Source organism: Trichosurus vulpecula, chromosome 3, assembly GCF_011100635.1.
Source record: "Trichosurus vulpecula isolate mTriVul1 chromosome 3, mTriVul1.pri, whole genome shotgun sequence".
Lineage (NCBI taxonomy): Eukaryota > Metazoa > Chordata > Mammalia > Diprotodontia > Phalangeridae > Trichosurus > Trichosurus vulpecula.
Window position 1 is genome coordinate 147,746,576 of NC_050575.1, and position 13,688 is coordinate 147,760,263.

Here is a 13,688-nt window from a genome sequence, read left to right on the forward strand (position 1 = left end):
AGTTTCTGTGTGTTCCTCTCTGAAAGATTCTTGAACACAGTAAATTGGCAAAAGAAAAACATTTAGGGCAATTAATCTTTATTTTCCTCTAACAAAGCCTCAAAATATTTATGTAAGAAAAAGCAGGAATTAAAAGTATAGTTTGCAGGCCTAAAAAAATCAATCAAATCTTACTTAATAGAATAAAATGTTGTATTTATTAACAAGAATTAAGTTCTGCTATTTAAGAATGTTAATTACATGCTAGTCCGAGCATACTGAGAGAATCATCACGTTCAGGCAACACAGGGAACTATGGAAGGCTTGGTACTTTTTCTTTGTAAGGAAATAACATAATTTCAGGTGTACAAGAGGCTGCTATTATATTTTCTGCCTCATAAGGTAGAGTCACATTTTGCCTAAACTGCCCAAAGAAGTTCTCTGATCCTATTTTATGAATTTTATTTTCAAATGTCAACTGTGGCAATATATTACAATTACTTGTGTCACATTCTCTGGGGCAAGTCCTAGAGAGAAAACTTAGCTCCTTCCAGGTACCCAGTCACATGTGTGCATAAAGCATGAACCAGGCAAGTGTGCTGGCATATGGAGCCTATGCTCCATACATGGCCATGCACCCTACACCTTTATTTCTAGTAGCAGCCACAAGTTAATATATGGTGCCCCAGTATGGAGGTGTTGGTATAGGGATTAGGTATTGAATGAAAAATACAGATCTTAGAGATTACTTTAAGGATGAGGATACTGAAGCCCTTAAGAAGTTGAAGAACCTGCTCAAGGTTTTGTGGTTAGTCACTGGCATATAGCCATGACTAGAACTCTAACTTCCTGATTCTGAGTCCAGTATCCTTTCTCCTATACCATGCTGAATGCCAATGTAAAATGATTAAAAGCTAATTCACAAAGCTTTTAGCTTAGAGGTAACCCCAATTTTTCTTGTTAAAAATCAGCAGAGCACACAAGATGATAATTTCCAGTATTTTTTGAACACACACATATAAAAACTTCTAAAGTTTAATTTTTAAATGTTTATATTTTAGACACAAGAGGCAACACAGTAGAACAGAAGACTGGATGTGGAGTAAGAAGAGCTCAGGTTAAGTTCCCACCTCTGACCCATACTGGTGTGCTCTGTACATTCTCTAGACAAACTGCAAAGTACGTGTTAACCTGCACTGGTAAAGGAGCTTTCTTTCCTTCCAGCAATGAAATCACAGGTCTAGTCACTAAAATGTATGTGTGTGTGTGTGTGTGTGTGTGTGTGTGTGCACCAATAGGTGTATTTTTTCTTGTTAATTAAAATTTCTCTTTAATTAACAAATCAATTACAAATTACACAACTTATCAAAACGAAAAGATTTAGTTCTGTCCAAAAAAAAAAATCATAGTAACCATGCTGACCACTGATCACATGTGTACACACACACACACACGTACACATGTGTACACATACCCTCTTATCCAGGCATTTGGTTAGGTGACAATTATTATTCTACATATACTCATAATTCAGATATGAAGGTGGTTCTAATAGCACCTGTGTGCAGATGTGTCTGAAAAGACAGATGGGTGACTGACAGACCTGTTCATAAAGCATACAAAAGAAAAGTTATCAATGTTCTGCAAAACACAATTTTCACAAAAATTTAGAGCTATAAAGGAATTAAAAGATCTTCTTGCCCAATCTCCTTACTTCACTGATTAGGAACTAATTAAGGGCTGAGACAGGGGTAAGTATTTTGTCTAACGTAGCAAATTAATGATAAAACTGGAACTAGAATTGACATCACCTGAATTCTGGTCTAAAATACTTTCATGAAAGGATATGCTATGTGCTGTCAGGGTTACTGCTATAAGAAGAGTTAACTGAGGAGAAGTAAAATAATAGTTTGAAAATCACTTGACATGATCCCTCCCATCTAGGGTGGAGGGAACAGGAAACTATAGCACAGGATGGGTAGGGCTCCTCAACAGGAAAAGATTTAGAGAAAAAAGATGACAAATAAGAAAGAGAGAAAATAGAATAGAAAAGGTTTTTTTCTTTGTATTTTGTCTTAGTAACACTTCATAAGCTCTAAAAGAATCTTCTTAAAAATTTAATTGTATTTTTAGAAATTGATAAAAAATAGAAAATTTATAATCAAAGTCATTTGAGAGTCTATATGCTTCATTTTATCTTTGTAAAGAAACAAAAGTCCTTTACTGTGATGAGTATAAATTATTTGATTTTACAAAGGAATGCCAAGGTCTCTTAACTGCTATGTTCATTTTGATTTCAGATTTTAAAATCAATGCCATAATTTTATATGACATTTATAGTTTTCCAATCTGGACTTTGGGGATTTTCCTTAGGATACTGAAATAAATATTTCTCATTCTCTCTTCCTAAGCAAATCATTTCAGAGAAGAAAAACTGGTTTACATTAGTTTTCCACACTTTTAGTAAAGGGCAGGACCTGATGCTGTCTAAATATTAGCAAGGCAAGAATAATTATCTGTCTAAATGTTTTCTTTTCCCAGTTCACTGAGTTCAAGAATTTTTCAGAGTAGAACATGCCGACACAAAGTTTGATCGTTGCATACTTTGGTATTCTTCCAGCTGCAGAACTGTAACAATAAATGATCACTATAGAATTTATGTAAATCAGAAGAGCGCAAGTTTTCTGTCTACATATGTCAAAGACTTACTGCTATTATCCTTTAAGTTCCTGAGTTTTAAAACTGAGAGGTAATTTTTGATTCCTTCTTATTCTGTGTTCACCATCTGCCTTCTCTCCATATCTACTCACTCTGATTTGATTTTTTTCCCCAAAAGTTGCTCATATTTCTTTCTTGGCAATGTGGGGGTAAAGAGTGTGGAAATATAAAATTTGTAAAAATAGTGTGGAAAATAACTGTGTTTGAAATCAGAGGAAGTTGAGTTTGAATGTCACCTCTGCTGTGTGACTTGAGTAAGTGACAACCCTTTTGGGGTTCATTTTCCCCCATCTGCAAAATGATAGGGTTGAATTAATCTCCAAAATCCCTTCTAGCTCTAAAATCTTAAGTCCTTTTTCCAAAATCTCCTGCTTTGGCTGTTATTTTCATGACCTCACATCTGAATTACCATAATAGCTTCCCTTCCTGACTGGTCTACTCATCTGAAGTCCCTAGTCCAAATTATTCTATATGCCAGAAAAATCTTCCTTAAACACTGTTTCCAATGTCACTCTTCTAAACCTCTTCTTGCTGACATGCAAAATACTATGCCTGCCTTATCAAAATCACATTCTCAAGACTACCATTCATGGTCCTTCTGACATTTCTAATTAAGTTAAATTCTGATGCCTTCTGCAGCCCTGGCTATTTCTTTTATGGATGCTTTTCCCATAATATTACTACTACCCAGAGCTTCCTTCCTGATAACAACCATTTATTAAACACCCTTTGTTTGTAAAACGCTGTTCTCAGCACTGAGGGATGGTGATTAGAAAGTTTATATCAGATGCGCTTTCTGGCCTCAACAAACCCAAAGTCAGATACGTGGACAAGATGCTAACAAAAATCTGTAATGCCCAATATTACATGATAAATGAATTAGCGAGTTACAAAATAAATTGTTCTCTGCTAATCCTTCCCCTTCAAGGCTAGCTCAAAATTCACCATCTTGGAAAATCTAGATTACCACCGATATAGTTTGAACAATCCCTTTTTCTTTGTCCTATTAAAATGCTAATTTTGATATTGTTGTTGAATACATCGTTTTCATTGCTGAATATAGTTATTCAATTTGTATTAGGAGTTTGCTCTTCTGGTCTAGTTTGCCTTATGATTACTTATCGGTTATTTCACATGTGCATATTCTGTTTCTTCTAACTATGCTATAAATCAGCCACTGTATATAATTCCTATATAACTTTCCCTTTGACTCTAGTAAATGTTATGCATGCAGGATTAATATTCTACTGAACACTTGGAATATTGTTATCATAAAGAAAAATACTTTATATTGCTAAAGGCCTCATAAATTATCAGATCAATCTCCTGGAATCTGGAATCTCCTGGAAATTTTTTTTATCATTTAATACAATTCTATTAAAAAGAAATAGAACATTTAGCATGTGGAGGTGGGCTCACCATGGAGTTGGTCTCCATGTCATAACTGGGAAGAGTTCTCTACTTCCTAGAGGGGATGGATGATTCAGGCATTCATATCACATCCCCGCCGCCCCGCACCCCCCGCCCCACTCCTGAGCCCCAGGAACTTTTGGGCATGACAGGTTGGACCCACAGGCAACCCAGGACTGGGATCCTCTTTCCAGTCCTCCAAGTTAGGGTTCTGCTTACACTCAGGAGAAGGAATCCCCTGGTTTCAACACAGGTCCCTGATTTCACCCCAGTCAGGACTGAACTTTCCATATTATTTCTTCTAGAACACTTCTGTCCAGAATAAACAAAAGTGTTTACCAGGTCTAGTCAAGTCAAGTGTCTTCAGGGAAGTAATAACCAAATAATATAAGCTCAGAACTGGAAGGAACCTCTGAGCATGTCTAGTCCTACCCTTCACAAGGTTTAAATGTATCAATTCCAAATGATAGTTACTCTACTTCTATCTATCTATCTATCTATCTATCTATCTATCTATCTATCTATCTATCTATCTATCACTTTAGCATCATACCTTTTAAAAAGAACACATCTTTCCTTTTAATGTTTTCTATTCCAAAAATGATTAACTCTGAAGTAAATTCAGAACCTTTCTAGGAATATTCATTTTGGTTTAAGCACAGAGATAAAATTTCATTTCCATCATTTCTAACAGGGGCTTTCCTTTACCTGGCTAAGGATTTTCATTCCTGAGTGCAACAGCTTCTTTGCAGCTTTGTAATAAATGGTTTCCGGTTTATTGTAAATCATGGCATTGCTACACATCAGTTTGAAATTATCCTGCAGAGAGAAGTTTAAGGAGGAAAACTCACAAAGAATACTTTTAAATTATACAATCTGCTCAAACATCAACTCATTTAAAAACATTTCAATCCCTTCTCCTTGGCACCATGAAAAAAATAATCCTCTCATTTCTCTCACTGTTTGTTTACCAAGGGTAATCTCACACAGGCAATTAAAGTACTGAAGTCTTGACTGACGAATTAAAAGAGATGCAATTTGAAAAGTAGTTTAAACATGCTACAACCTTTTTTTTCCACAGAGGAATAGCTACATGTAAAATCTAGAACTTAATTTTTAGGAATCAAATGTCAAGAAGCAGATTCCTTCAAAGATTCCTTCCACTGCCCACTAAATAGTCTTAAGAGGTCAAAAGAGAATTTTTTGCTTATAAGAAACATCTTTGTTGAAAGGAAATTACATGTTATTTTGGAAAATGATTTTTTGACATAGACAATGAGAAACTTAATGTATAATTTGATTGCTATATTAGAAAACCTGGGTAGAACCTGGAGGGCAGAGCCAAAAAATTATAACATTCTTTACCACAACTATAGATAGTTACAAGGCTAATATTTTCAATATTCATATCTGGCTCTTTTAATTTTGGATACTACTGAGAGCAAAATATTGGCGGAATATTACAAAGAGCTTATCATTGTAAAATAAACCATACAATCATGATAAGTTACCGTAAGTAACATTACTATCTAGATTATTTATAATTTTTAAATTTTTGTTTCCAACATGCGTATACTGAAGAACTCCCTGCATTTTTGCACAGTCAGGTAATTTCACTTGTATGAATGTGAAGAAAATCATGTCAAGCTATAACTAAAATATCCCAAACACTTTGAGAGTTGATGATAACACAGAACAGATGAAAACTATGAACAGTTAAGAAGAATTATAGTTCCACTTTAAACCACAGTAAAAGCTGGAAATGAGACAGGAGTCTCAACACTGAGGGCTATATTGAAATTAAAAAAAAAATACATGTGGCATTCTCAAAATCTACTCAAGTTTAAAATGGATACATGTTACAGTTGGTTTTGGATACTCCTTGAAAAAGTCTACCATTTTGTTACAGATAGAAGTAAGCTTCAAAAAAGAGAATGCATGTATGCACGTATGTATATACATGTACACATACATACAGCTTATATTTAATTAGGCTTTAATAGCTTAAAATAACAGAAGACTTCTGAGACACACACATACACGGAGGAGGAAGAGAGGAAGGGCGAGCAGTGGAGGGACTTGCAGAAAACAGGATCATATGCAGACAAAAACTGACTATGCATTTACATAGTATGTATAAATTTTATTAGTAACAAAGTACTCAGCTAGATTATAGGTTTGACAAAGTATAATGATTCCCTTGTCTAAGGTATCTAGATGGTGCAATGGATAGAACTCTAGGCTTGGAGTTAGAAGACCTTAGTTCAAATTCTTTTTTTTGAGGGGGGAAGGCAAGAAAATTGGGGTTAGGTGACTTGCCCAAAGTCACACTGCTAGTAAGTGTGTCAAGTGGCTGGATTTGAACTCAGGTCCTCCTGACTCCAGGGCTGGTGCCATACTCACTATGCCACCTAGCTGCTCCTTAGTCAAGCTTAAAGATCTAAACACTGACATAAAACAGTTCATTATAGATTAACTCTTTGGCAGATAAGCTTATTTGTCACATTTCTCAGGGTAAAGGGTGATTATATCCATTCACCCATTCAGGGAGTATCTTGTGTATCATAATCTAGTTTTTAGTAACCCTTGAGCTGTATATTTCAGTAACCTCAATAAGTACCTCCTCTATTTCAGAGATTACTTTGTATTTATTTTGTATCAGAATGTGAGCTCCAGGAGGGCAGGGGCTATTTTGCCTTTTGTTCCAGCACTTAGCACAATGCATAGCAAGTGTTCAATGTTTACTGACTGATTACATATACCTATCCGTAGACATGTAGTCTTTCCCAAGAGAATGTAAGCTTCCTGGGGCCAGGCATTGTAATTTTATCTTTGTATCCCCTAGCCAGGAACATAGCAGGTGCTAAGCGCTTTACAAATTGACTGTATAATAAATTGATGTCAAATTAGAAATTAAATGCTGATAATCCATATAAGTCTTAGAATTTGTCAACGTCACTTTTTTGTGAAGCAAGTAAGAGGATTTTAAGGGAGAGAACATAGACTTGTATGACTGATATAGTACAACTTGGCAACTTAAATCAAGTAACTGCTGGTTATCAGGTAAACTGTTATTTAGCACATTTCCCAGGGTAGATGATGATTCTACACATTTAAGAAGTGTATCTCAAAACACACTGGAAGTTCCAGCTATAATTTTGCTTTCTCCTCAACTTACTCTTCCACTGTACATGTGGCTAGAAGAAAAGAAATGGGACACAATTCTTAAGGAATAAAGGCGAGATGTACAGATAAGCTTTTCTTCTAAAATTAGTTAGGACTTTATTCAAAAATTATTTCTAAAATATTAAAGAGTAAAAAGGGTAGAATCACTCCACTACTTCAGCTGCTAAGTATCTGTATAGGGCCTATACAAAGAAGTTTAAAGAGATGTGTTTTCTCCTCTCCAGAAGATGATAATATCAGAAGAATACATATCTTCCTTCCTTCTTTAGATACTATGACCATCTAAAAGTGAAATCAATTTCAGCTATAACTGTTAACAAATATATATATATTATCTTCATAGCTTTCTGTTTACTTATAAGGCTTTCCCTTAAAAATGGGGGGCAGGGAGGAGAGGGAAGGTATTTGACAAAGATAAAGTGGAATTTAAGAGCAATAAGAAAGAATGTAATCAAGTTACTTCCTTACACAATATTTGTGGTCAAACCAATTTATTTTCTGCTTTCTTACAGGGATATACATGTTTTCTTGAGTGGTCATAAAAGGGAAAGAATACTTGTTTTAGTTATATTTTTATCTGAACTACAATTTTATTTGTTTTGATCTGAAATTAAAATTTTAATATCTCTTTTTAATCTCAAATACATTTTAAAAACCATTTACTAAAGTCATGCAAAATTTTACTCTAAAAAAGCTACCATATGGTATATTTTATCTGGTTTTTTATCACAGAGCTTTGTAAGAGTTTTCTGAGACAGAAAATACAGTCTTGGAAATAAAAAAAAATTGCTCTTTGTACAATAAAAGGTCAATAGGAAATATTCTGAATACCAGACATGCAGATTTTTACCAAGCTTTGGTGTTTGGAGAATCCAAAAGTTTGGCTCTGGACTGAATAAAGATGTCAGTGTTTTGTTTTGTGTCATAGGTTAGTCTCTTTCCCCAAAGAAAATACAAATAAATTATAACTACCTTCAATTCTTCTATGGATTGGTAGTCATTGTTCTTGATCTTTTCTTTCATAGTACTAAAATCCATTGGGTGTTTAATGATCATAGAGTAGCCAGGAGCAATAAAATCAGTCACAGGAAATGAAAAGAAAGCACTTGGGTCCTTCCTGTGAAGATATGAAAGAGGCAATCTTATTTTTCATTTCTATGGCAAAAGGTTCTACTAGTCCAGGAGCTGAAACTAGAGAAAAAGCTCTCCCTAGTTGAAAGAAATCATAGTAAGGCAGGAACTGTTTCTCACTTAAAACTGAAGTAAAGTTGATGTAGGACTAGCAAACTCATTGCTTAATGACAGCATTCCAATACTTTACAAACAAGCTTCATTACAATACAGAGACTTTTTTTCTTAAGTATGCAGACTACTTAATTTATTATCCTTCTACTTGGGAAAAAAATAAAATAAAGGCAATAAATAAGACTAGCCACCCAGCTGATGACCAATATATATTATTCAAAGATGGAAAAAAGAGCAGAGGTAATAAACATAATAAACAATAATACACAAAACAATCTACCATCTAAGACCACCTCTATCAGATTCATCTGTCAAAATCAGTATATAGCCAGGAACAGTCTATGTAATACAAAGTAACAACCTTCATACAAAAAAGAATATTATCCTCTTCAACATAATCTACGTGGATTACAATTTTTTTTTCCAGTGATGCTTTTGTGGCTTCAGACATTTTAGAGCTCCCTTCAGAACCAGTTAATGAGTCATACAAGAAAACAAAACTCATCATTTTAGCATCATACTTCATTTGTAATCAAAAGATGAAGTTTTTACCACTGAGATTCAAAACAATGTGCTATATATAGACTCTGAAGGGAGTTCTAAAAAGGGGAAATTTCTAAGCATGTTTTAAACAATGGTATTGTGACTTTGAAAGGGACAATATTTTTCAATGTATAAATTTAGGTGTATTTGTTAAAACTAAGTTATCAGTCTATAGTAGCTATGAGGTATGGCATTTTTCTACTCTTTGGGGGCAGAAAATGCTTTATAAAGTAGTAAAAGATATTGGTTCTATTTAGTCTGTTATTGTATAGTAGGTGAGAAGATGTCAGACCAATATACTTTTTGCACTTCATGACAAGTTTGAATTATGTATGTTGAATATTTAGTACCAGGGATGTTCTCTGGGGAATTTCTTTGTGATGGACATTGGTGGTTCATGTATGACAATCACACAGAAAAGGTAGGTATTAAGTTAATTTAAAATTCATGCTTTAACCTAAATTTGACTATTATACTTTTACAAGTGGTCAAAACTTCAAAATATAATTTTGGAAGAAAGAATGAAACCAAATTTTGTGAGTACAAATTCTGAATAAGGCTATTGTTGTTTTCTTTAAACATAAGTAACAGAAATCAGTATTTGGATTAAAAATAAAAAATTCTGGGTTTATGCAATTCAACCTCTTTAAATAGGACAAACTATTCCTTTTCATACTGGGAAGATGTTGAAATTATTTCATGTGGACAACAATGAAAATGCTGGCCAAGGCTGAAACCTGAGACTTAGAAAGTTGCATTTAAAAGGAGGACTTTTATCTTATTTGTTATACAGTATTATTTACTTCTTCCACAGTTTAGTCTGTATGTAATTAATACTCACAAAACACTCGTGATGTGCTGGCATTATAAAAACATACAGAAGGCACCTCCTCTATTAATAATAAAAGCACAAATATATGTATTACTTATTCCTGGTTTTAAGTGTTAACATTATTAAAACACTTTAGATCACAGAATAAATTGCCATTAAAAAACATCATTTAACAGCTTCCAGGTTGCTAGTTAAAACAAACCAAATGGGGACATCTGACTACTGAGCATCTTGTAGTACTTTTATTGCCAGGCATAATATTTATCATCCACTTTAAAATTAACTGAATTTAGACCTAGGCCACATATTGTAGGCTTTAAAAAGTGGCTTCTACAAACTGTACCCTTTATGTTGTGCACGTGTAATTTCAATGCAAAGTGTTAAAATATACCTTTACCTTTGTAATTGTCTCATCAGTTGATTCAAAGCCTCTTGAAGGGGTGTTTGCTCTACTTCTAATGTACAAAGGAAAGAGAAAAAGTTTTACAAAAGAAAATTCAGATCAGAAGGTATAAGCTATTTCACGTGATACCTTTTATTTGTCAGACATTTCTTTTGATGTCCTCATAATCTATCTTTATCTTTCCTTTTTTTAACCTTAAAAACAGAAATTTCAATCATACTGCAAATAATTCCCTTTTGAAAATACAGTTTAAAAATTAAAATTAAATTGAAAATTTTCAATACATGATGTGATAGAAACAGAAAAGGTTTTTTTTTTAAATTAAGAAAATCTAAGCTCTGACTAACTGAAACTGAATCATCTCCCCAAGCCTTAACTCTTCAAACAATTTTTTACTTTTTGGTACTTTGTTCATAACAGTGAATTCTTAGCTATTCCCACCTTCTTGCTTGGACAATGTACTTGTCAGAGGCTTCTCAGGAGGCAATTCTAGTCTTATAGGAGTTTGACATTGAAGTTCTTTTTCTGCCTCACTCTCAGCCCGATCCCGATCTCGCCTTTTTCTATCCTCCTAGAAAAGAAATTATATATTTTAGAAAGGTTTCAGGATCTGTACCATTAACCACACGTGATTCACATTAGTTTCAAAATAAAAAAAGAGATACCTAAGAAAAGTAAACTGATTTTCTTAAGTAGGAAAAATCTAAATGGGTTCTGTTGCCATCTACTGGAAAAAGAAGAGTAGAACAACAGATGTCTATAGAGACAGACTGGAAAACTAGAATTCAAACAGAGAATTAAACACTACTTAACTAATATAACTCCTCTTTCAGTGGGACAAGCTCTATTTTTTTGGACCAGTTTTTGAAATGGAAGTCATCAAGCATGCATTTTATATAGCCCTGTTCTTTGTAGTCAAACAAACTGCTTTTCTTAGACCATCAAAATGAAAAAAATACTCTTCTCTCAGGCTACATCTTATTCTGGTATCAAGAGTGGCTTTACTAGCTCAATCTTATTCTTTTTAATAATTTTACCATAGACATACACTAGCAACCACAACCAAAAAAATACAAAACTCCATATAACTGGAACTATTCACATTAACAATAACATTGATGTGGTACTTTAAGGCTTATAGAATGTATTATTGATTCTCACAACAATCCTGTGAGATATGCACTACTATTATTATAATCTTAATTTTATAGATGGGGAGACTAAGGTTCAGGTAGGTTAAATGATTTGCCTACATGGTAACACAGCTAGTAAATGTCAGAGGTGGAACGTGAACCAAGTTTTCCTGACTGCAAGTCCAGCATTCTATATTTCATGATGCCTCTCTTACAATAAAAAAGGATTAATAAACTTCTCAGCATCCCATTCTATATCCATTTGTATCTGTATACATATAAGGTTAAAAAAAAGTTAAAGTCGATATTTAGGAAATGTGTTAATACAGCATTTCATTATCAGAGATGGAAATTTTTTTATCAGATAATTATTAAAATTTGTGTTTCTTCATGTATCTGTGTATCCTTTGTTCATTTCTCCATTACAGAATGATTTTTAACCTTATAAATTTCTATGAGTTTCCTACAGTTGGAACTGGAAGAATGCAGATGTCAACTTCTTCCTCAGCCATTACCATTAAAGTATCTTAATTTGCTTTTAATTTTTTTAATATAATCAAATCTATCTGCATTGACAGAGCAACTTAACATTAACAAAGTACCTTACATACATAATTTCATTAGATCCTCAGAATAACCTGGGAAGGTAGGCACTATACCTATTTGTACCCCTATTTTAAAGATGAGGAAATATAACTCATATAGGAAAAGTGATTTGCCTGTGGTCACATAGCTCATAAATGCCAGAGAGAAAATGTGAACTTGGTCTCTTCTGATTCCAAGTCCAGTGCTCTCTTCAATACTATCATGTTACTTTGCAATTTCCCAATAATTTCTTATTTTTGTTTTACCGTTTCAAAAAAATGTTTCTCAAGTGATTACTTCATACAGCATACTGAAGATAAAAACAAAAGTCTCTGTCTTTAAGAAGCTTAAGTTCTACTGGGAGGATTCAACACATACACAGCTAAATATAACCAAGTAGGGAGTGAAAGATTAAAACGTTCTGCTAATATTTGAGAAGGGAGAACGCTGACAGTGGCAGGGGGAGGGGACTATAGGGAGCAGAAGCCATAAGAATCAGAGATTACAGACCATCTATAAACACGAACTGCTGGTACTCTAAATGTGAGATCCTTGTCTATTGTCCAACGACATACTACTGGAAGAAGTGAATCATATCAGTCTTGACATTATCATTACAAATGAAACTAGAAGAAAAAGTTGAAGCTAAATAGAAGGAAGGCTCACAAGTTGTCCTTGGAGAAACATATAAGTGAATTAGTGGAGATAAAACTGTGGTGCAAAAAGAAACGTGATTTAATGAGATGCTTGGCCACTTTGCCTTACAGTCCTTATGATGAAGCGTTTGCAAACAGACCACCATGAAAATAATTGCTCCTTATGTGCTAACTTATATTGCAAAGGATGAGGAGGTAGAGAAATTCTATAAAGAAAGTGAAAAGGTCTACAAATTCAATCAATATATACTTTAAGACTTGATTTCTTCAATGCAAAGGTGAGCAGATGAGAGGACAGAGAGAAATATAATGGAAACCATGGTTGGAAATAAGTTTGAGAGATTAAGGCTCACAGATTATACTGGCACAGGAGCTGGAACACAGAAGGTACTAAATAAATACTTGTAGATTCAACTATGTATAATCAGACCATTAACATGTTAGAGCAAATAATAATAACTAACATTTACATAATACTTTAAGATTTACAAAATACTTGACATAGATATGTTTTTTTAAAGCATGTAGACTTTTTTTCAGTTTTAAATTATCTCCCTCCCCACCCAAGGAGAAGGCAAGAAAAATAAAACCCATCACAAATATGTATAGTCATGCAAAACAAATTTCTGTATCTCCCGCCAAAAGAAAAAACAAAAACAACCAAACAACCTCCCCCCACCAAAAAAAAAGCAAGAAAGAGAAAAAAATATATTTCAGTTTCTACTTTGAGTCCATTAGTTCTTTATATGGAGGTGGGCAACATATTTCATCTTGAGTCCTTTGGAATTGTGGTATACTGATATGAACTACTAAATCTTTCAAAATTGATTCTCTTTTTTAAAAAAATAAATTCATTTTTAGTTTTCAACATTCACCTTTGTAAGATTTTGAGTTCTAAAATTTCCCCCCTCTTTCCCCTTTCCTCTCCCCAAGATGGCATGCAATCTGATATAGGCTCTACATATACATTCATATTAAACCTATTTTCACATTAGTCA

At 33.7% G+C, this 13,688-nt stretch overlaps 1 protein-coding gene across 1 annotated transcript in view; it reads right to left on the reverse strand.

The window, feature by feature from the left end:
• BRD7 (bromodomain containing 7) overlaps positions 1-13,688 on the reverse strand; it is a 45,421-nt gene that overhangs the window by 17,177 nt on the left and 14,556 nt on the right. The window contains exons 3-6 of the mRNA XM_036751570.1: positions 10,758-10,887; positions 10,311-10,368; positions 8,266-8,410; positions 4,816-4,926 (exon numbers count right to left, since the gene is read on the reverse strand). Coding sequence (XP_036607465.1) covers positions 4,816-4,926; positions 8,266-8,410; positions 10,311-10,368; positions 10,758-10,887 — 444 coding nt within the window. The remainder of the gene's footprint in view (positions 1-4,815; positions 4,927-8,265; positions 8,411-10,310; positions 10,369-10,757; positions 10,888-13,688) is intronic.